The 21,838-nt window shown below is 40.4% G+C and overlaps 2 protein-coding genes across 12 annotated transcripts in view; one reads left to right on the plus strand and one right to left on the minus strand.

Annotated features, from left to right (window-relative positions):
- The window catches only part of TREML1 (triggering receptor expressed on myeloid cells like 1), a 78,985-nt gene that overhangs the window by 40,523 nt on the left and 16,624 nt on the right, over positions 1–21,838 (minus strand). Inside the window, exon 6 of one of the 2 annotated variants that reach the window (XM_032339880.1) lies at positions 6,780–6,862. The exons of the other annotated variant lie outside the window; for it this stretch is intronic. Within the exon in view, the coding sequence (XP_032195771.1) occupies positions 6,821–6,862 (42 nt within the window). The 3' untranslated portion in view covers positions 6,780–6,820. Of the gene's footprint in view, positions 1–6,779; positions 6,863–21,838 lie in introns of those variants that run through there. 2 annotated transcript variants of the gene reach the window in all.
- The window catches only part of LOC116588590 (adenylate cyclase type 10-like), a 41,997-nt gene that overhangs the window by 17,103 nt on the left and 3,056 nt on the right, over positions 1–21,838 (plus strand). For 5 of the 10 annotated variants that reach the window (XM_032339862.1, XM_032339865.1, XM_032339866.1 and 2 more), the window contains 16 exons: positions 639–792; positions 952–1,141; positions 2,334–2,420; positions 4,283–4,554; positions 5,096–5,229; positions 5,855–5,983; positions 6,748–7,023; positions 8,041–8,370; positions 12,856–12,919; positions 14,203–14,422; positions 14,779–14,904; positions 17,327–17,499; positions 18,638–18,797; positions 20,769–20,973; positions 21,063–21,159; positions 21,647–21,765. In XM_032339862.1, the coding sequence (XP_032195753.1) occupies positions 639–792; positions 952–1,141; positions 2,334–2,420; positions 4,283–4,554; positions 5,096–5,229; positions 5,855–5,983; positions 6,748–7,023; positions 8,041–8,370; positions 12,856–12,919; positions 14,203–14,422; positions 14,779–14,904; positions 17,327–17,499; positions 18,638–18,797; positions 20,769–20,973; positions 21,063–21,159; positions 21,647–21,765 (2,736 nt within the window). Of the gene's footprint in view, positions 1–638; positions 793–951; positions 1,142–2,333; positions 2,421–4,282; positions 4,555–5,095; positions 5,230–5,854; positions 5,984–6,747; positions 7,024–8,040; positions 8,371–12,855; positions 12,920–14,202; positions 14,423–14,778; positions 14,905–17,326; positions 17,500–18,637; positions 18,798–20,768; positions 20,974–21,062; positions 21,160–21,646; positions 21,766–21,838 lie in introns of those variants that run through there. The other 5 variants (XM_032339863.1, XM_032339864.1, XR_004285011.1 and 2 more) reach the window with 5 other exon arrangements.

Here is a 21,838-nt window from a genome sequence, read left to right on the forward strand (position 1 = left end):
TCTAAGCATTATATTAAAAATTAGCAGCCTTCTTACTGAATTTATGTTAATTTTGAAGAGGCCTTGCCATTTCTTTTCCGTGTTGAATGTTTTCACTTCAGGTAGAGTCTTCTTGCTTTGCTTGAGAAGTACCAACATTTAGTAAGAATCTTTGTAAGTCAGAGTTCAGCTTTTGAGGTCTGCTTATCTTCTTGTGGGTCATCTCTGAGGAAAATTTTTCATCACGAGACAGCTGGGAGAGGACCAAGACTATTACTACACACACTGTATATTCTCTATATTTATCTTAATTTATATCTATTAGTCTATTATCTTTATGTCGCAGTGACTGACTTTGAAGACTGTTATAATGGAAATTGTTACGAAAAGCTAAGAGGATATAGTAGCTTCCATGTCTGTGTGGTCCCTAATTATTCTTAATGTTATTTCTTGGGCTCAGGGGCAAACTGCCAAGTCCAACACATATTTCTGTATAGTCCAGAGTTGATTTTATGCAAAGGGATGTGAAGCCTCATCAAAGACTGGGATTCTGCCTAGGACTCTAGGGGGAAAAATCATTATGAGAGTTACCTTTGCAAAATAAATGGAGTGTCTACTAAAATATGCAAGAGTATTAGGTGCTCCCTGTCTCTCTACAGACCGGGAGAAAGAACTAGAAGCCTTCCAAATGGCACAGCAGGAATGTTTGCGCCAGAAGAAGGGACAAGCAGTTTTGTATGAAGGTGGAAAAGGCTATGGAAAAAGTCAGCTGTTGGCTGAAATAAACTTCATGGCCCAAAAGGAGGGGCATAGGTAAAGACTCCTGTTTTCTGGCTCACCGTCTACTTCTCTTGAGGCTCCCTTCCCTTGCTCGTGAGACTCTTATCATTAGATTCAGCATCCTTGGGCTGGTGAAGTGAGTAACCTCTCTGTAGGTCAAGGGACTCCCAGTGACCATATTACATTCACCAGGGTGTTACCATTGAAGCTGAAGGAAGCAGATTTCAAGCAGTGCTTCTATGCCATCCAGACCCTCATGGCCATCTTCTTTGACATTGATACGTGTCCAGCCTATTACCGGCAAGAGTGCCTACACAAACAGCTCCGTGGGATAGTAGAGGAACCTCTTCACTGCCTTTTTAATGACCTCTTCTTTGTGAAGGTAATGAAGGCGGTGGCTTTCTGAATTGGATTACTAATGTTAATTTTGATGGATAGTTGGACCCAGGATTGTTTTCTAATCTAATGCCCTTAGGCCATATGTGTATAGCCTAAGAATGCACCATTAACAATGACAAGGTTGAGATTTGAAATCCCTTTAACACCAAAACCCAGGCTTTCTCTTTGTTCAGGAGAGTAGTTCTAGGACTGACTAACACTTGCTCATGGAATGTCACGGCACAAATCACTTTGTCTGAGCCTACATTTTTTTTTCACCTGTGAAATGAAGATTATAGTACTTAATGGGATCAGTGCATATATTTTGAAGGAGGTGGTATTTAAGAGATCATAGTATAAATTTGAGTGCTTAATCTGTCAAGCTAGCACTGACCAGTTGAGTTTCCCCAGCAATTGTATCCATGTGTTCTCAAGTCAGTTGAAATGTTTTATTCTTTAACCCTAGCCATTAGTTTGTCACTTGGACCAGCAACTGAATCTCAAAAGCTTCCAGTGGTCTAGGGTTTATGCGGTACTCAAGAGTGAGCAGACTAAGAATTCCCTAATCCACAATTCCATTCATTCTTCCTCCATCACTTCTCCTAATCTACCAAACCTGCAGGGCATTGTATCTAATGGAAAATAGATAAAAGGAAAATCTCCAATCCCTCAGCATAGCCCTGTTTTAAGACAGGCCTTGCCTGGGGCTCTGGCTCTTGCCAAAGTGCTGTAGGAAAAACCTCACTTTCACTCTTGGGTCCGGGGTAACTCACATGCCATGGCCTAGCACAATGTTAGGAGATGCCTGTTGTGATTCTTTCTGACAATTTCATGCACTCATTCATTCTGGCATACTTGGAATAACTGGGGTACTGGAGCTGCCCAAAGTGATATTGCTAAGTCCAACCTGTCACTTTACTTCTTAGTCATGACCCTTTAAGGGTTTGCCAGAGTCTAGGTATGAAAAGGACCTCTCTCTCTCTCTCTCTCTCTCTCTCACCTCCAGTTGACTTTCCATCTCACTCACTGAATTCTAATTGTTGTTGGAGTGGCATTTGTGACCCTATGCCCAGTCCTATAGAAGAAACCCATTCTCACTCAAAATAGAATCATTGTCTGTTCGCTTTGGAGAACCTGTGTATTTTTTTTTAGATTGTCACTATGAATGCTAATACATGAATCATTTTCCTGGTTAGTTTCCCTTGTCCTTCAAAGTTTCGCACATGGATGACCTGACCAGACAAAAGAAGGTTAAGGCATGTTTTTTTCAAGTGCTTCAAGAGGTGGGTATTTTTGCTGCATACCATTAACTCTTAATATGTGGAGGTGGTTTGTGGTTATTTTAATCTATCCATAGTACACCTTGACTTAGGCCTATTTGTGACATCTTCATTGCTTCTATCTATCTTTAACCTTGAATCAATCCCATTACACAGAATACAAGAAAAATTCTTTGCTCTTCCCTGATCCTTGGTTCTTCTTTTTTATTTTTTTATGTTCATGTAGCCACTGTATGGTACATCATTAGTCTTTGATGTAGTGTTCAGTGATTCATTATGTATATATGTACACATAATGTTATGTTATGTTATGTTATGTTATGTATAACATCGACTGCACATCACAATACGTACCCTCCTTAAAACCCATCACCCTATTATCCCCTCCTCCCACCCTCTCCTTTCTGAGACCCTCAGTTTGTTTCCCAGGTCCATAGTATCTCATGGTCATCTCCCTCTCTGATTTCTCCCCCTTCAAATTTCCCTCCCTTTCCTTGTATTCCTCTGCTATTATTGCTTATGTTCCACGTATGAGTGAAATCATATGATAATTGCCTTTCCCTGCTTGACTTACTTCACTCAGCATAATCCCCTCCAGTTCCATCCATGTCAATGCAAATGGTGGGTATTCATCCTTTCTGATGGCTGAGTATTATTTCATTGTATATATGGACCACATCTTCTATATCCATTCATCAGTTGAAGGGCATCTTAGCTCCTTGCACACTTGCACAGTTCGGTTATTGTGGACATTGCCATTACAAACGTTGGGATGCGTGTGCCCTTTTTTTCACTATATCTGTATCTCTGGGGTAAGTACCTAGTAGTGCAATTGCTGGGTCATAGGGTAGCTCTATTTGACCCTTGATTCTTAATGAAATTTTAGTAACTTAATTTAAAACAGTGTTTTCTGAATGCAAGCAGATAGCTGTTTTACTTCTTATTTATTACAAATATACTCAAGCCTTAACCCAGATTACAGAGTGAAAAATATCTATGAGCAGAAACTGATGTAGTCATTCTGGAAAGAAATCTAGAAGTTACTAGTCAAATTTTAATAAACTGCATCTTCTAGACCTAGCAATTCCACTCCTGGACCTATGTCTCGGGTAATCTATTTACTGCAGTGTTTGTGGAGGTAAGGGAGGCATTGGCATGAACTCATGGATGAACACTATGCAGGATAATGCAGAAGTTTAGAAGTATGGGAATAGATGAAAACATTGCAATACTGAGTGGTCATAATTCTGAATAAAAAGAGAAACAATGAGATTTACACAGTAGCATTTACATAGAAAATTTACTTAACTAAACAAGGATGCACATTTTATAAGAACACAATACAAACAAAAGCATCACAGTGAACACCTTAGAAAGGTTACCTGCTGCAGCAAGGGAGTGGGGAATGTAGATAAAAATGAGTATTTTTTTTTTAAGTTTACATGAGTGGGGCCTGGTAATTGGTAGTTTTAGGAAGTACTCAGTTAATTCTGATGTGCAGCCTGGTTTGAAAGTTACTGATATAAAGTATTATGAATTCCCACAGTTTGAAGCTTTGGCCAAAATGAAATGTTTGAAAGCTTCAAGTTTGATTTGGAGAATATTTTGATGTTCATTTTATTTTTCAGTTAGATTATTTTCTTGTCCAAAGAAAGTATATTTCTTTAGAAATTAGGTATACTTGGCTATATTTTATATTTATGAAATAAAATATTACCTGGACCTAGGATACACTTTACTCAAAAATCCTAGACTGTTTTGATATTGTATTTAAATTGCTGTTGGGAAATTCATGGTACATTTGAAAATCAGGTTACTTCATTTCTAATCAAAGGTTGTCACTGTTTCTTTGCTGTTATTTTCAGGCAGTGAGGGAAACACCACTGATTTTCCTCATTGATGAAGCCCAATATATGGATGCGGCTTCCTGGGAGTTTTTGGAAACATTACTCTCCACTGTGCCCATCGTCATGGTGATGACATTGACCCCTATCTTCACCCTGTGTGGCTGTGCCCAACACTTCCTGCAGAGCTCTCAGGCTGTCCTTGTGCCCATTTTGAAGTTGGCAACAACCTCACTGTTGAGAATGGCATGTTGGGAACTGGGGGTGGTGAGCATCCCCCAAGAGCTGCAGATGTGAGTGGCTAGGACAAGCTGGGCACTTCATTAAGGGCAGAGCCAGTGCCATAATATAAGTGAGAAGACACAGGTCTCACTTACCCATGTTGGGGGAAAAGAATGGCCTTAGTAACCATGATAAGGCCCAAGATCAGATTTAAGGATAGATAGTCTCCTAGTAAACCACTAAAGGGCTACCTCTCTAGGCCATCATCCAGGTTTTCACAGGACAGTTCGGACTAGGAGATGGCTTGCTTCTGGTGTCAGTTATATGTGGTCAGGCCACTTTCTAGGGCTCTTTGTAGGGGAAAATAGTTCTTTTTAATAGCAATAAAAACAAAATAGTTAAAAAAGAGAAGTTACTACTAAAATACATTTCAAACTAATTAGAAAAAAATTTATTTTTACATTTCTGTGTTGCTGCTTGCCTCCATTAGTGTATATCATCAAAAGCTGACTTTACCAAAAGAAGAAATATTCCTCAGTATGAAATATCCCTGTACTTGGCTCTCTTCAAGTGGCCATCTTAGTCAGCAATCCCCTACTTACCTTTCTACAGCTACCTTCTCCACAGGTGCTTTGGAAACCCCCTCTACTGTGAGGTCTTATGCCAGGACCTTCTCTCCAAAGATATGTTGCTCTTTCACGACCTCCAAAAGGAGGAGGAGAAGAGCAAATGGGAGACCCTCTCAGGTAAGCTTAGCTTCCAAGGTTCTACTATTGTCCTGCTTCTGGGGTTCATCCTTTTTTATGGCATCACCTGATCCTTATGAGGCATGTGCCCTTTCCCTACTAACATTATAAGCAAGAGTAAGCCTTCCTGGCCTGCTTCAGAGACCTTAATCGAGCCAGTCAATCTATTACAGTTCCTTTTTGAGCAGCCGAGGAGGTAGGGATAGGAAAAGAGGATTTATAAGCCGAAGAGTTCAATAGAGTATTGCACATTAATTACTACTCATGAGAAGGATGACGTGATGATTTAGATGGGATGGGAGAAGGGAGGAGAGTGGGAAGAGGAAAGGGCAGAGGTACGTGTAAATCTGGAAAGGCATCCTAGGGTTGTGAGGGACTGTGACATAATAGAAGAGGGAGCTGCTGGAAAATAAACAGGAAGAGTATAAATACTGGATACCACATGGTAGAGAAAATATTGTTAGTTTCTAAGAGAAAATTAGACAGGAGGGTGGAGAAGCCACTTTAAACATATGCTCCATCTTCATCCCGTTAGTTTCTTGACTAACTTTTTGTAATACTGTGCCTTTAAAACTATTGTCACTGAGCATGGTGTTTTCTCAGTCATAGTCTTCTTTCCCTATAGCCAATGCCATGAAATCCACAATGTATGGTATTCTTCCTGCTGGCTGTGAAGAAGACCAAGAACTTTATATCTGCACAGTCAAGGATAATGTGAACTTGGATACAGTGCTTCTTCCACCATTATTAAAAGGCAAGTCCCTTGAAAACCTCAAGTGAAACAATTACAGATGTCATTACACTAGTAATTTGGTGATTGATTGAATATAAGTCTCTCATTATCATGCTAGCTCCATTTTCTTCTAAAAATAAATTGCCTTCTAGAAATAAGTTCTGGCACTGCCCAAAGAGTCTTTAAGAGATTTGTAATGCTACTTGAGTAATGTTTCACTTAAGTGAGCCCCTTATTCTCTAGGGCTGACTAATGATTGAAGAGTTTTCTAGTCATTTGATAAAAATTGGGTCCTGTGTTTCCCTTTTTGCATATTCCAGTGCTAGAGGAGGCAGGAAGGAAGGAAGGTAATGTTGCTGAGATTTAAGAAAACCTATCTGTGGTGCTAGTAAAGAGACAGTGTTATACACATAGCAGGAGTTAAATAGAAAGAGGGCGAAATAAGCTTATAATGATGCAATAAAGAACGGAGAAACCTTCAGAATTGAGTAGGCATCATCAGATAGGGGATGTTCTTTTTAGAAATGAGAAAGGTTTTGGTGAGGATGGAGAGAATAGTTTCAGTGGTGTGGTGAAAACCTCATGGTTGCTGTTGGTTGAACAATGAATGGGGAATGAGGACAAATGAGGACTTGGAGAAAAGGCTCTCTTGAGAGGTTAGGGTGAGTGGAGAAGGAGAGGACCAAAAGCAAGCCTTTTACTTTATTTTTTTTAAGTGAAGAGATTATCAACATAATGTATTCTATGTTTATAGAAAGCTTGTTCACTTCTCCCTCCCCGCCCAGAAATAGCAGTAAACCAGTTGGATCAGTTGAGCCTAGAGGAGCAGTTACTGGTTAAGTGTGCTGCAGTCATTGGTCACTCCATCCATATAGATCTGCTGCAGCACCTCCTGCCTGCCTGGAATAAAAACAAGCTACTTCAGGTGCTGAGGGCTCTTGTGGATATGCATGTGCTCCGCTGGTTCAACAGGAGTCAAGAGCTTCCTGCCGAGTCAATATTAGTGCCTTCCTCTATCAAAATTATTGAACAGACCAAAGAGGAGAAGAAGAAAAAGCCAGGTAAGGAAGAGCTGCTTCCTTGTTCTTACCTGAACAGGGAGCCTTGGCTGGGGATAGCTGTGTTCAAAAAGAACATCAGTATCCTTTATCATGGGCCACAATTCCCTGAAACTATGGCTAAGAAATGGGGAAAGTGATTATTTTAATCACAAAGGAGCCGTGATTATAGTGAATGAATAACCTGTATTTTTCAGAATTGTCTTAATTCTGAGAATTTTAGCTCCTTGTGTTAAGTATCTGTATCTTGATTTTTGGTTCAGAAAATATTCTCATAATCTTTTATTGGTTTCTAGATAGAAATAATAGGAAAGGAATAAACTGTTCCTAATTTTGAACTTTACAAGGAGGATAAACACATCTGGAATTGAAACAGACATGAGCAGAGAAAGATATACATTAAATAGCTTGCAATATCAAATTCTCCACATGTTAAAATATTGGCATAGATTACCAAAGCACTTATATTCCACAGATAATTTCCCTTTGACTTTGACATATGTTGGGGCCTTACATTTGAACAGAGCATTTTTTTCTTTCTTTCTTTTTTTTTAAGATTTTATTTATTTGAGAGAGAGAGAGACAGAACATGAGCAGGGGGAAGGAGGCAGAGGCAGGAGAAGCACACTCCCTCCCTGCACGACTCGATTCTAGGACCCTGAAACCATGGCATGAGCCAAACGCAGATGTTTAACCGACTGAGCCACCCAGACACCCCTGAACAGAGCATTTATGATGAGTTGATGTTTACAGTAACTTGTAGTAAAAAAAAAAACTCAATTTAGGACAAGCATCTAAGAAATCTATTCAGTGTACTTCTGTACCACTGACCATTTCTTCTCTGTGGTACATTGTACAAGATATGCTCAATATCATTCTCAGATTTGTGTAATACACTTTATACAGAGGAAATGTAAACAAAATTTTCTTATAAACTAGCAGCATGTGATTGGGAGTTTGCTATTGATAGCATAAAAAGCCTTTAAGGGAGATTCTCACATAGATTTTCCTATATTTCAGATGCTGACTCTCCTCTCAGTCTGCAAGAGGAATTATCCCTACCTCAAACAGAGCTGCTAGCATTTGGAGTGCCACTGTTACGAGAAGCTGCTTGGGAGCTGTGGCCCAAGGCACAGCAGATAGCCCTGCACCTTGAATGTGCATGCTTTCTCCAAGATTTGGCCTGCCGCTGTGGGAGCTGTCAGGGGGGAGACTTTGTCCCCTTCCACCGTTTTGCTGTCTGTTCTGCCAAGAGCCGCAGTGGGACCTCCCGGTTCTGTAGTTACAAAGATACTGGCTCAGTACTAACACAAGTGATCACAGACAGGTTGCAGCTGCCTACTCCCCAAGGTAAATCCAGGGAGCAGAAAGAGGACACATGGGCAGTACTTCTCCGTGTTCATGTACTTGGAGTTCTTTATCCAAAAGGTGGAATCAAATTAAGGTAGAAAAATAAGCAGAAGAAGCCATTTATCCCTGAATCACCAGAGAGAAGAAAAATATAATCTCAGAGCTAGAAGGAACTTCAGAAATTGTGCTTGTTTTGGCTGGCAATCTTGGGCAAGTTACCTAACCTCAATTAATTGAGGAAAATAACAATGCCAATTTCATAGTGTTCTTGTGAGAATTGAATGAGTTATAATATATAGTATGCTCTGGATAGTGCCAGGCACGTGGTTAGTGCTCAGTACATTTTAGCTACTGTTCTTCTTCTTCTTCCTCTTCTTCTTCTTCTTCTTCTTCTTACTATTATTATTATTAAACTCTGTACACATATATGATACACATGTGTGTATCAGATGCTGCAACTAGGTATTAAGAATAAAAAATGAGTAAGCATGGGTCCCTGAAATTATAAGTTTTGGGGGTTGATACAGACATGCAAATAGAAAATTCCAGTATGACATGGTAAAGGCAATGAAAATGCATACCCAGGCATTGGGGTACCTACAGAAGGGGCCATTGGCTTGGCCTGAGAAATGAGTAGGAGAAGCTCTCCCTTGAAGGAGATAATGCCAGAAGTGAGAATTCAGGAATAAATATGAGTTGGTCGCTTGAAGAAGTTTGCATTAATGGATGGATGCTCCCCAAAGCTGGTTGCCCTTCTACCACATCCCAAATGAGAGTTCACCTTCTTTGTTTGTCCAGTTATTGAACAGCCCATTTCATTGTCAATAGCTGTAACAAAGCTTCTTTCATCAAGGTGAAGTCTACCTTCTTGGAACTTCACCAGCTTTCCAGAATTGTGCCCTTTTTTAAAAATTCCAGTTAGTTTACATACAGTGTAATAGTTTCAGGTATACAACACAGTGATTCAGCACTTCCATACATCACCCGGTGCTCATCATAAGTGCCCTCTTTATTGCCTATTACCTATTCAGCCCGTCCCCCAACCCCTTCCCTCTAGTAACCATCAGTTTGTTCTCTGTAGTTAAGAGGCTATTTCTTGGTTTGCCTGTCTTTTTTCCCCTTTGCTCATTTGTTTTGTTTCTTAAATTCCATATATAAGTGAAATCATATGGTTTATATCTTTCTCTGATTGACTGTTTTGCTTAGCATTATACTCTCTGACTCTATCCATGTCATGACAAATGGCAAGATTTCATTCTTTTTTATGGCTAAGTAATATTCCATAGATAGATAGATAGATAGATGGATAGATAGATAAATAGATAAATGGACACATAGATACCACATCTTCTTTGTCCATTCATCAATTGATAAACACTCGGGCTGCTTCCATACTTTGGCTATTGTAGATAATGCTGCTATAAATATCAGGGTGCATGTATCCCTTTGAACAAGTGTTTTTGTACTTTTTGGATAAATAATTAGTAGTGTGATTGCTAGATCATAGGGTAGTTCTATTTTTTTACTTTTTGAGGAACCTCCATACTGTTTTCCATAGTGGCTACACCAGTTTGCATTCCCACCTATAGATGATTCCCCTTTCTCTACAACCTCACCAAGACCTATTGTTTCTAATGTTGTTGATTTTAGTCATTCTGACAGGTACGGGGTAATCTCTCATTGTAGTTTTGATTTGTATTTCCCTGATGATAAGTGAAAACAACAGAAAGAAATAGACATTCCATGCTTATGGATTGGAAGAACAAATATTATTAAAATGTTTATACTAGCCAAAGCAATCTATACCTTTAATGCTGTCCCTATCCAAATACCAACAGCATTTTTTCGCAGAGCTAAAACAAATAATCCTTAAATTTGTATGGAATAACAACAAAAGATCCTGAATCGCCAAAGCAACCTTGAAAAAGAAAAACAAAGCTGGAGACATCACAATTCTGGACTTCAAGTTATATTATAAAACTATAATGATCAAGGCAGTATGGTACCTCAGAGTCCACAGTCTGTCTTGTGGACTCTGAAAAACAATCAGGGTTTTGGAGGGGTGGGTGGTGAGAGATTGGGTGAGCCTAATGGTGGGTATTATAGAGGGCACGTACTGCATGGAGCAATGAATTCTGGAACACAATTCAGCTAGGTAAAGCTGAAACCCCCTGCTGACCACAGTAACTCTCGTGGACTATGGCATCTCGTGCCCTCATGATTTTCCTCACAGGTCTAACTTTGTGGTCCACTCTCATCTTGTCATAAATTCAATCCATATATATTCAGGGATTTCTTCTATTAGAAGTAGCTATCAAACTGGGTGGAAAAGAAATTTAAAAAAATAAAAAAATTTTTAAAAGACAGTATGGTACTGGCACATAGATCAATGGAACAGAATAGAAAACCCAGAAATGAACCTATACTTATATGGTCAATTAATCTTGGACAAATCAGGAAAGAATATTCATTGGGAAAAAGAAAATCTCTACAGCAAACCCTGTTGGGAAAACTAGACAGTGACAGCAACATGCAAAAGTATGAAATTGGACCACTTTCTTATACCATACAAAAAATAAATTCAAAATGGACTAAAGATCTAAATGTGAGACCTGAAACCACAAACATCCTAGAAGAGAGCACAGGAATGACCTTTTTGTAAAGCACTTTATTTTTTTTTTTAAGATTTTATTTCTTTACTTGACAGACAGAGATCATAAGTAGGCAGAAAGAGGCAGAGAGCCTGAGCCTGATACAGAACTCAATCCCAGGACCCTGCGAGCCAAAGGCAGAGGCTTCAACCCACTGAGCCACCCAGGTGCCCAGAATGACCTTTTTGACATCAGCCGTAGCAACTTCTCTCTAGATATGTCTCCTGAGGCAAGGGAAAATAAACTATTGGGACTACATCAAAATAAAAAGCTTTAGCCTTGCAAAGGAAACAACAAAACTAAAAGGCAATGTACAGAATGGGAGAAGATATTTGCAAATGACCTATCTGATAAAAGGTTAGTATCCAAAATATATGAAGATCTTATAAAACCCAGTATCCAAAAAATGAAAAATCCAATTTAAAAAATGGGCAGAAGACAAAAATAGACATTTGTCCAAAGAAGACATGCAGATGGCCAACAGACACATGAAAAAATGCTTAGTATCACTGATCATCAGGGAAATGCAAATCAGAGTAGCCCTTTCTTCAATATTTGAAGACAGCTGTTAAGACCCAACCAAATCTCTTTTTCTGCTTTGATAGTAGTAGGTGGTGTTGGCAGAGGAGAGGGATAAGGGAGAGATCGTGAATTTTTGATGGTAATGGACCAGAATCAAGAAGTTAATCTATTAATGTCTGCTCTTGCTGTAACATTCTGATGACTCTGTGATGGTAGACCAATGACTTGGAAAAATTAGTCATTGATTGATGAACTCTTTAGGCATTTGCACTATTGTACTTTCCAAGGAGAAAGAGGAAAGTAACAGTGAATGTCCTGTTCTAGGAAAAAATTACCCTATCATTCATATTTCCTGTATGATTTTTTCCTTTTGAGAGGTCAGTGTCAGCTTGAGATTACACAGCCTCATCAGTCTGTATGAGAGAGGCTCAAGACCTTCCTGGTACAACCAAACCCTGAGGATACTTCCCAGATTCAGGGCCTCTGTGCATGGCCATGCACAACAGGTACTGCACAAATCTAGAGGGCCCTAGTCACACAAGCTATGATGTGAGGGTGCTCCTGGAAACTGCGTTGCAGTAGTGCTGCCAAACTCCAGGTTCTTTAGTTACCTTTGTCTCAATTTACCCTACCTTATTTGACATGGTTCAGTATTCAGAGAGCTGGTTCTTTTATTTAACACAAGTCCCCCCTATAACAGTTCTCTGGGACCCCCTTTGAATCCCATGACCTGTGCTTCTGAGCCCTAATGGTAACATCTCCCCAACATTCCCAGTGTTTGCTTTTTGATGTGTGAGAAGGTAAATGCAGAGGAAGAGTCAGAGTTGAGGGATAAGGGCTGTTGAAGGCCAGTTAGGTAAAGCCGAAACCCCCTGCTGACCACAGTGACTCTCATGGACCAGATGGCATCTGGTACCCTCATGATTTTCCTCACTAGGTCTAACTTTGTGGTCTACTCTCATCTTGTCATAAATTCAATCAAGATATATTCAGGGATTTCCTCTATTAGAAGTAGCCATCAAACTGGGTGGACATATTCTTTATTCATTTCTCTAGCAAATAAAATTAGGGGCTGGTTTGGGAGGTTTCAGGGGAGTTACTATTTGAATCATAAATAGTTGGCATTAAGGAATTTGTAATCTACCATTCTATTTTTTGTGTAGGCTAATATTAAACCTAAACTTACCATTTTAACAATGGGATAAGCAGTTAGGTCATGAACTAAGCTTCGGAGGAGAGGTAGGCAGGAATTGGAAATGTTCTCAGTTAATACAAAGATAGATAATGAAAGATAATCTTTTTCTCCCTACAGATAGTTTTCAGTTCCAGACAAAACCATTCAGAAGTCAAGAGACCTTCGCAAGTGAACGCTGCAGGTAAATGGAGATGGTGAGAGGAGGTACTGGGTGGGGGGGATGGGAAATGAGACACAGGTGACCATTAAACTGGGCCACTCACCTCACCTGCAGACCAGGAAAGCATCTGACCACCCTGGAGTAGTGACACTTGTACTCAGTCCAGAGTTCAAGTTAACAGAGAATTGGAATGGGAATTTTTGATTCTTTGTAGGGAAATTATTTCTTAGTGTTTAGGAAAAGCTTCATTTAAGAGTTCTCAAATGAACTGTACACATAGCAGATTTTTCTCTGCTATAAATTTGCCTTCTCAATTATGTTTGTCTCCAGGTGATATTAAAAGGAATTTACATACCCCTGGGGATAAAAATATATGTTTATAAAAAATTTTTAAAAAAAAGGAATTTACATTTCCCAATCATGTGCCTCCTGGCTTTCTAATGCCTAGTCTATTGATTTTAAATGTCCCTACCTTGAGTTTACCAGCCACTCTAGAGTTTCCAGTCCTGCTTATCCAACCTGATTTCTTATGGTTTTCAAAGAAAAATCTGTACTCTACAGAAATCATCCTCACACTCACCTGTATATCTGTACTCACACAGTTCCCTCTTTTTGAAATACTAAGTGACCTCCACATCCTTCTACTAATCAGAGTATTCCCCATTCTTCAAAGCCCTCCTCTGTTTCCATCTTTTTCAGTCATTCTGTCTCAGAGAGATCTAACCTCTTTTGAACTCATGGTGTTTGTGGGAAGTGCACTGGACTAGTAGTCAGAGAAGTGAGCTCTAGGTTTGGTTCTATTTAGTAGCTGTGAGGTCATTTAAGTCACTTAAGCTTTCTAAGCTTTAATTTCCTCAATGGTAAAAGGAACATAGTTTCTGCCTACCTGAAAGACAGTGTTGTTACAGGATGAGATGGTGCTGTATAAAATCAGGTTCAAATGTGTTATGACAAAGTTCAAATATGCCAATAGAGAAATGTATTTATTACTTATTGCCTTGTATCATGTTCATGTTTTTATTTCACATGCTGTTAGTTTACTCTTCAGGTGTAGTTGTTTCTCCATTTAATCTGTGAGGTACTTAGATTGGCTTTGGGTTTTTAAAAAATTCTTAATAGGGTATTGACAGTATAGATCAGGTCCCTGACTTTCAAAACTTATGGAGTGATGGAGGAGAAGGCTAAACACAGAACCGATGAGTCATAAAGGAAAGCTTCCCAGAAACAGTGGCTTGGAGACCTGGGAATGCCCGAGAAGAGTGGTTGCTTTGTGACCACTCTCCACTCATCTTCTCTGCACAAAGAACAGAGGAAGAGTTCCTGGATCAGGTGAACAGGAAGCTGGCTCAGAGCACCCCCGACAAAGACATGCTGACCAGAAAGCCCTGTCACTGTGAGGAAATCCTGCAGTTCGTGCTCTCACCCCTCACCCGGCACTGCCTGGTCATCGGAGAGACCACATGTGCATTTTATTACCTGCTGGAGGCCGCTGCTGCCTCCTTGGACCTGTCAGAGAATTATATGGTGAGCAAGCTCTGCTCCCAGCCCTTGATCTGAGCCCTTTCACTTGGGGAATTTGATGGGGATTTCTTACTGTCAGTCAGTTTGGGTGAAAAATGGAGCAAGATAGAGAAAGGTGCTAGAAGGGGTTTAGCAGGAAACACCAAGTGGGAATGTGCTAGTCTGAGAGCACAAACTACTGCCCGCCCTGCCCCTGACTTGCACGTGCCATCCACCTCCCCATTTCTTACTGTGAGCTCACCCCAATTCCAATCCCAGTCTTGACCTCATCATAACCTTACTGCATCCTTCAACGTCATTGCACCACTAGGGTCTTCCAAATCCTAATCCTGTTTCTCCATCCCTTGTCTTGTTCGGAGGCCTTCTTTTATTTGAGGAAGGCAAGCAGTCTTCTGGGCCAGCCCTCAGCATTCTCATTTTTGAAAAACCACAAGGTGAAGATCTGTCAGTTTGAGGAGGCCACTTTCTGCTGTCTTCAGTCAGAGGTAAAGTAAGGGCAGGGCCCTGAAGTTCGGGTTATTTCTCCTTGAGAGTTATCTTATTATTTCTTTTAAAAATCTTGGTTTTTTGTATGCAGTTGTAAATGTGATAATGCAAGGAAACGTTCTACAAATTCAAAAGATTGCAATATACAATATGGAGAAAATGAAAAGAGCTCCATGCTATCCCCAGCATAGTTAATATTGTGCAAATTCCACCAGATCCACACACATAGGCATATCATTATTATTTTGTTATTTTTAAAATAGAATCATATTCTATATTCTCATTCTTCTGTAGCTGACCTTTATTCTTAACAGTACAGACGGAACATTTTTGCATATTAGTGTACATACAATCAGTTACAGCTGCCAAGTACTCCATTGTATGCTTATATCAAAGTTTGATCAGTCCCTTCTTCACATGCATTTAAGTTGTCTCTAATTTGAGATTATTTTAAGCCTTCTAAGCCTTAATTTCTATGGGGACAGAATGATTGTAAGTCTATTAGTTGTTTACCCTTATGATCACATGGCTGACAGGGAGGGCACTCACTGCTGCTGCCCAGCATCATGAGAGAGTATCATACCATACATATATTGCTACCCTAGGAAAAGAGCAAAATTCAGAATACAGTTTCTACTGAATGCATATCAATTTCACACTATTGTGTGAAAGCTAAACATTGTTAAGTCAAACCATTTTAAGTCAGGAACCATCTGTGTTTCAATTTGAATTTTTCCCATTTCTTCACATCCTTACATCAGATATTATCAGTCTGTTTTAAACTTTCTAATCTATAGATGAAAGTTATATTATACTGAAATGTGTATTTCTTAATAAGGTACATTATTTTTGTATGTTTACCGGTCATTTATTTTTCTGTGAATTGCTTATTTATGTCCTTTGTTAAGTGGAGTACATATAAACTAACTTCAGAACAGCTGGGGAGTGGACATAAAGGTGAAGGTGACCATAAGGTACAAACTTCCAGTTATAAATAAGTCCTAGGGATATAATCTGCAGCATAGTGAGTATACTGAACAATGCTGTATTATGTATTTGAAAGTTGCTAAAAGAATAGATCTTAAAAGTTCTCATAAAAATTTTATGTTGGACACCTAAAATTAACACGTTATATATGTCAGTTACAATATCTCAATAAAAAACCATCATGTCATACATCTTAAACTTACACAATGCTTTGTGTCAAATACATCTCAATAAAATGGGGAGGGGGGGAGAACATACATATGAAAGTCTCCCTATACCCAACCCCTTCACTCAGCTACTATGTCCCCTCCCTGATGTTATAAATCTTTATGTATTCTACCAGAGGGGTTTGGCATACATAAATGTATATGGTCTCCCCTTTCCTTTGTTATATACAAATAGGAGCTCTCTATATTCCATTCTACATTTTGCTTTAAAAAAAATATGTGCCTCATAGATTATTCTGTATCAAAGCAATTTCCTTAGGGAATGAGATTTATATAACAGGTAGAAGCTCTGGGGAACGCATGCCATGAGACACTCTATTTACAAAATACATATTGAAGTAAATTTATTTATTGCATAAGAATAACTCAGGACAGCTCAGCAACTTTTCCCAGCCTCACTACTATTAAATCTACAGAACAAAATGTGTTGGGATAATTATCAATTTATACATAATTACTCCATAAAACCATGGGGGATGTTAGAGAGCCAAGCTTTAAAATTTTAAAAAATTAAAAACTAATTTCAATGTAAACTTTAAGATAATCTGGCTAAGGGAGTAAACCTAATGTGTATAATGCCTTTGAATGCTTTGAATGCCAAAGAGAATATTAAGAGTTTTCCATGGTATTATATTATCTGTGTTTCAATCTGAGGTCTTTGAGCAATCCAGAGGTTAAATAATTATTTCTTTCCCTTTATAAGAAGAAGTTGTTGTGCAATCTTCCCAAGATTGTTCTGGAATCACCACAGACTATCACTTTCTTGGAGGATTTAGTCTTAAAACGTGAAGAATATGATAAGCTCAAGGTAGTTCTTCAGCTCCCACCCCCACATACACTGTGGCAGCATGACCTGACAGATAAGGGATTTGGTGACATTTCAGATCCTTTCAGTGACATCTGAAACATCTGAGTCTCTGCTGCATGACAGTCCCATTTCAGTCCAGCAGCATCACTTTCCAAACCACAGCCTTCTCAGTGACAAACATGAGGGAGATGAGAAAAGAGGGTGCTTTCTCCACAGTCCTATTTTCTCACTCCTTTACCTGCCTGTGGCCCTACTGGTGCTCATTAGTGTGGTCAGGCCCTGCTGCAGTTCTCTCTTTCTAGTGCCTCAGCAGCCCAAGTACTAACGCCAAATGACCAGAGCCTCATCCTAGTACTCTTCCCACATTTACATTACTGTTTCTCATTTTCCCATCTCTAGGTCTGTTTCAAGATGGGACAGATCACATTAGCCAAAAAATTGGCCAGGCAAGCCCTTCGACTGCTGAAAAGGAGTTTCCCTTGGACCTGGTTTGGTGTCTTTTTCCAAACATTCCTGGAAAAATATTGGCGTTCCTGTTCGCTAAGCCAATCTCCAAACAACCCTAGTGAGAAGTGAGGAGTCTAGCCAAGTCATCCCTGTCCCTTTAGGACCAGAGAACTAAACTAGGATGGGGCCTGGAGTGTTGCCTCTATTGACCCGAGACTCCTCTTTCAAGCCTGTAACACTTCCAGTTCTTCTACCTTACTCTCTGAGCCAGTGAAATGTAGTAGAGTGAATACTTCTTTTGTTTTTGAGCATAGTATTACTCTGTGTTTTTCAAATAAAGATACATATTACCTTGTCTCTTTCAAATCAAGATACATATATGTATGTGTATATACATGTATACATATATACATTTATGTAACAATATTATTTCTGATATGCATACAAAATATTTCATTGCTATCCAGTTATTGAGCTATAACTTGTAGGAAATATATTCAAAATAGCAATTCAAAGAACAACCCTTTTAAAAACACTTCTTTGAATTTTTTCAATCAAGAGGGATGTTTTGGGGCACCTGACTGACTCAGTAAGAGCACAGGACTCAATCTCAGGGACATGAGTTCAAGTCCCATGCTGGGTCGACTTTTTTTTTTTTCTTTTTTTTTAAGATTTTATTTATTTATTTGATAGAGAGATCACAAGTAGACGGAGAGGCAGGCAGAGAGAGAGAGAGAGAGAGGGAAGCAGGCTCCCTGCCGAGTAGAAAGCCCGATGTGGGACTCGATCCCAGGACCCTGAGATCATGACCTGAGCCGAAGGCAGTGGCTTAACCCACTGAGCCACCCAGGTGCCCTGGGTCGACTTTTAAAAAAAAAAAGAGGGATGGTTTAAAAAGTCTTATGGGGGGGCGCCTGGGTGGCTCAGTGGGTTAAGCCTCTACCTTCGGCTCAGGTCATGATCCCAGGGGCCTGGGATCGAGTCCCGCATAGGGCTCTCTGCTCAGCAGGGAGCCTGCTTCTCCTCATCTCTCTCTCTGTCTGTCTCTCTGCCTATTTGTGATCTCTCTCTCTGTCAAATAAATAAATAAAATCTATAAAAAAAAAAAAAGTCTTATGGGGATCCCATAAAAAAAAAAAAAAACTCATGTCTGAGTTTGAAAGTCTGTAGATAGCCTCCGATGAATAGATTTGGATTTTTATGGGGAGGGACAGCGGGCACTTGTGCGGACTATGGACAAACTAAGTGCTCTGTGCTTCACAGCAGTAAGAAGAAGCTGGCAGTCCTGCAGCAGCAGGTCCGCTGCCTCTCCTTGCTCTGGCAGCTCTATAACCTGGACACCACAGCCAGCAGCCGCAGGTTTGCCTGCCTCGCCACTCTCATGCAGAAGAATTCTGCTGAGGAATTTGCAGATGAAGCCCAGGTAAGCAAGTCCTTGCTTTACCCCTAGACATCACTCAGAAACTTAAAATGCTAGGGAGAGAGATTCTGAGTTTAGCATGGCTCCACAATAACCAGACTCTATAGGACATACTGATTGTATGTTTGAGCAGCATTTCCCACATTGCAGATGAGTTCTTTTAGATGGATTTTAGATGGGTTTCCAGGCATGGCTGTCTGTGTGTTCCCTGAACTGAATGTCAGCTGTGGTGTGTATGTTCAAAAGAACACTTGACGAGTGGAGGGAGGTAGCTAACAGATCACAGCTTTCATTGGATTCTCAAAGGAGTCCATGATCTAAAGAAGGATTTGAACTGCTGACTTAGGAAAAAAGAAGGAAGGGAAATATCTTCCTAACTTTAGTGTCCATCTGTCTGTCTTATCTTTTTTATCCATCTATTCAATAAATATTTGATGAATATGCATTATGTGCCAGGCACTGATCTTGGTTCCAGGGAAACACACAACAAATCAGTGAAATATATGGAATGTTAGTTGATAATAAATGCAGTGGAGAAAAATTAAATGGAGGCAAGGGGCCATGGGGTTCTGGGAGAGCTGGACAATGGGGTGCAGTTTTAAACAAGATGGTAAGGAAAGCCTCAATAAGCAGGTGACATCTGGACAAATATCTGAAGGAGGTGAGAAAGTAAGCCATATGGCTTCAGGGAGAAGAGTGCACCGGCAGAAGGCACAGTGATGCACGAGGCATGCTGGCCATGTTTGAGGAACAGTGAGGAAGGGAGGAGACAGAAGCAGGAGGTGAGTCAGAGAGCCAGGAGAGGGTGGATGGCAGATGGTGTAGCCTTGTGGGCCACTATATGGGTTTAGACTTTTACACTACAGAAGATGGGAAGTAAGTGGCAGGTTCTGAGAAGAGAAGTGACAGTCTATTTATATTTTAATAGGGTCATTTTGTCTCCTGTATTGAGAATCAACTGAAGGAGGCAAGAGAGGAAGCAGGGAGGCAAGTTAGGAGACTATCCCAGCAATACAGGCAAGAGATAGTTGGCTTGGATTGTTGTGGTGGCAGAGGAAGTAGGAGGAGTGATCTTCAGTCAAGAGAGAACCAACAGGACTCACCAAGTGGATCATTTCTGGGATGGGAGAGAAAAAGGAGTCAAGGATAATCCCAAGATTTGCAATCTGGACTTCTAGAGGAATAGAGATGCTCTTAATTGGGATGGGACAGTCTGCACAAGGAACAGATTTGGGGAAATACTGAAGCCAGGTATTAGACATGTTTAATTTGAGGTGTCTATTAGACATCTAGATGGAGATGTTAAGTAGGCAGTTGAACATATGAATGTGGGGTGCATGGGAGGGGTCTGGACTGGAAATAGAAATTCAGGTATCATTGATGTTTAAAGCCATGAAACTAGGTGAGCTCTCCGAGGGAATGAGAAAAGGTCCAAGGACTGAGTTAACAGCTCCATTGTTAAGAGGTCAGGGTCATAAGGAGAAATCAGTAAAAGAAACTGAGCAGTTGCCAAAAGAATATGATGTCCTCAAAACCTAGTGAAGACAGTGTTTCAAGAAGAAAGTCTTTAATGATGTCAAATGTGCAAATACTTATAATAGACATCTAGGCAGTAGTTCTGAAGAGTTCTAAGGAACACATATCAGAGGACTTCATTAGAGAAAACACTGAAGTATGGTTTGTCCAGTGTCTTGAAGGGGAAGTCTGGGATCAGAGAACAAGAAGAGGGGCAGGTAGAGAAAGTGGTTTGTTTAAAGATCAGGCAGTGGGAATGATCAAATTAGAAGTGTGGGAGCAACAAGGAGTGTGTTTTCTTAGCAGGAGTTGGGGAGAGTGATAGGGATGCCAGTAGTCCCTGATCAGGTGGGCAGCAAGGCACCATAGTGGGCTCTTAGCAAAAATAAAAGGGACAAGATGGAAGTATAAGGTGAATGTACAGTCAGAATATTTTGCCCCATGTTTGTTGTCCCACAGGTTGTCTCTACCTATGTGGCCCTATCCCAGTTCTCCCAGAATATGGGTGACAGAGACAAGTGGCTACAGTGTGAGCAGATGGCCATTCAGAAAAGCAGCCTATGTTGGTTCTCCAGGGAGGGATTATTGGCCACAGCCCGGCTCATGCAGGCCTTAGCCTACACCAAGCTCTGCCTTGGCCATCTTGACTTCTCCATCAAGCTGGGTAATGGGGCTTGGAGCTGGTGGGGCTAGGGCTTTTAGAGAAGCCAAGTTCACCACTAGGCCTCATACAATGATCTTTGACTTCCTTAGGTTTTCAAGCTCATGAGATATGCAGACACCTCAAGAAACCAGCTCTGGAGAATCTGGTTCTCTCAGTTCTCTTCAGATCTGCATTTCTAAAGAAGAAGTATTAAGATCATTTTCTGCCATTTGTATTTGTTGTCTAAGAGGGGAGGGCATGGTCTCCCGAGGAAGTTTGAAATGGAGAGGGAGATGTTATTCCATTTCTTAACATCCAGGACTGTCTCTTCTCTAATCATTCCAGGAAGCATTGTCTTTAAGTGTGGGGTTTAAGAGTGGAAATGCATCTTCCTCCTTCTCCTCCCCCTCTCTTCTGCCTCCCCCTTTTCCTCCCTCTTCTCCTTCATTTCTCCACAGGGGGTAGGTAATTGCAGTAGCTCAAAAAAGAACCTAGAAACTGGCTCAGGCATTTTCCTACTTCCTTTGCTTAGAGGCAGGTCTGATTTCAGGCACAGACAACTTCTGTATAAATAGAGATAAGGCGAGAAGATCTCTAGGGGATGTTAGACTACTTTGGAGATAGAAGATCCCCTCCTCTCCTCTACCATCCTCCCCACTTTCTAGCTGGTCCATGTGGCTCTGTCTCTTGGCAGATTTGATCTATGTGTCTGTGTGCTGGAGAGTCAGTGGGCACTCATTTCCCAGAGTCATGATATCCTTGGCCTGGCCTGCTTCTATTCTGCTTGCTTAGATCTACTGCTCTATGGAAAAGGTAAATCTTGTGCAGGGCTCTGCTGTACTCCTGAAGGATTCAGACCTAAATTAGGGCCCTGTGTTTGGAACAC

The sequence above is a fragment of the Mustela erminea genome, chromosome 4 (genome assembly GCF_009829155.1).
Source record: "Mustela erminea isolate mMusErm1 chromosome 4, mMusErm1.Pri, whole genome shotgun sequence".
In the NCBI taxonomy this organism is placed as follows: Eukaryota; Metazoa; Chordata; class Mammalia; order Carnivora; family Mustelidae; genus Mustela; species Mustela erminea.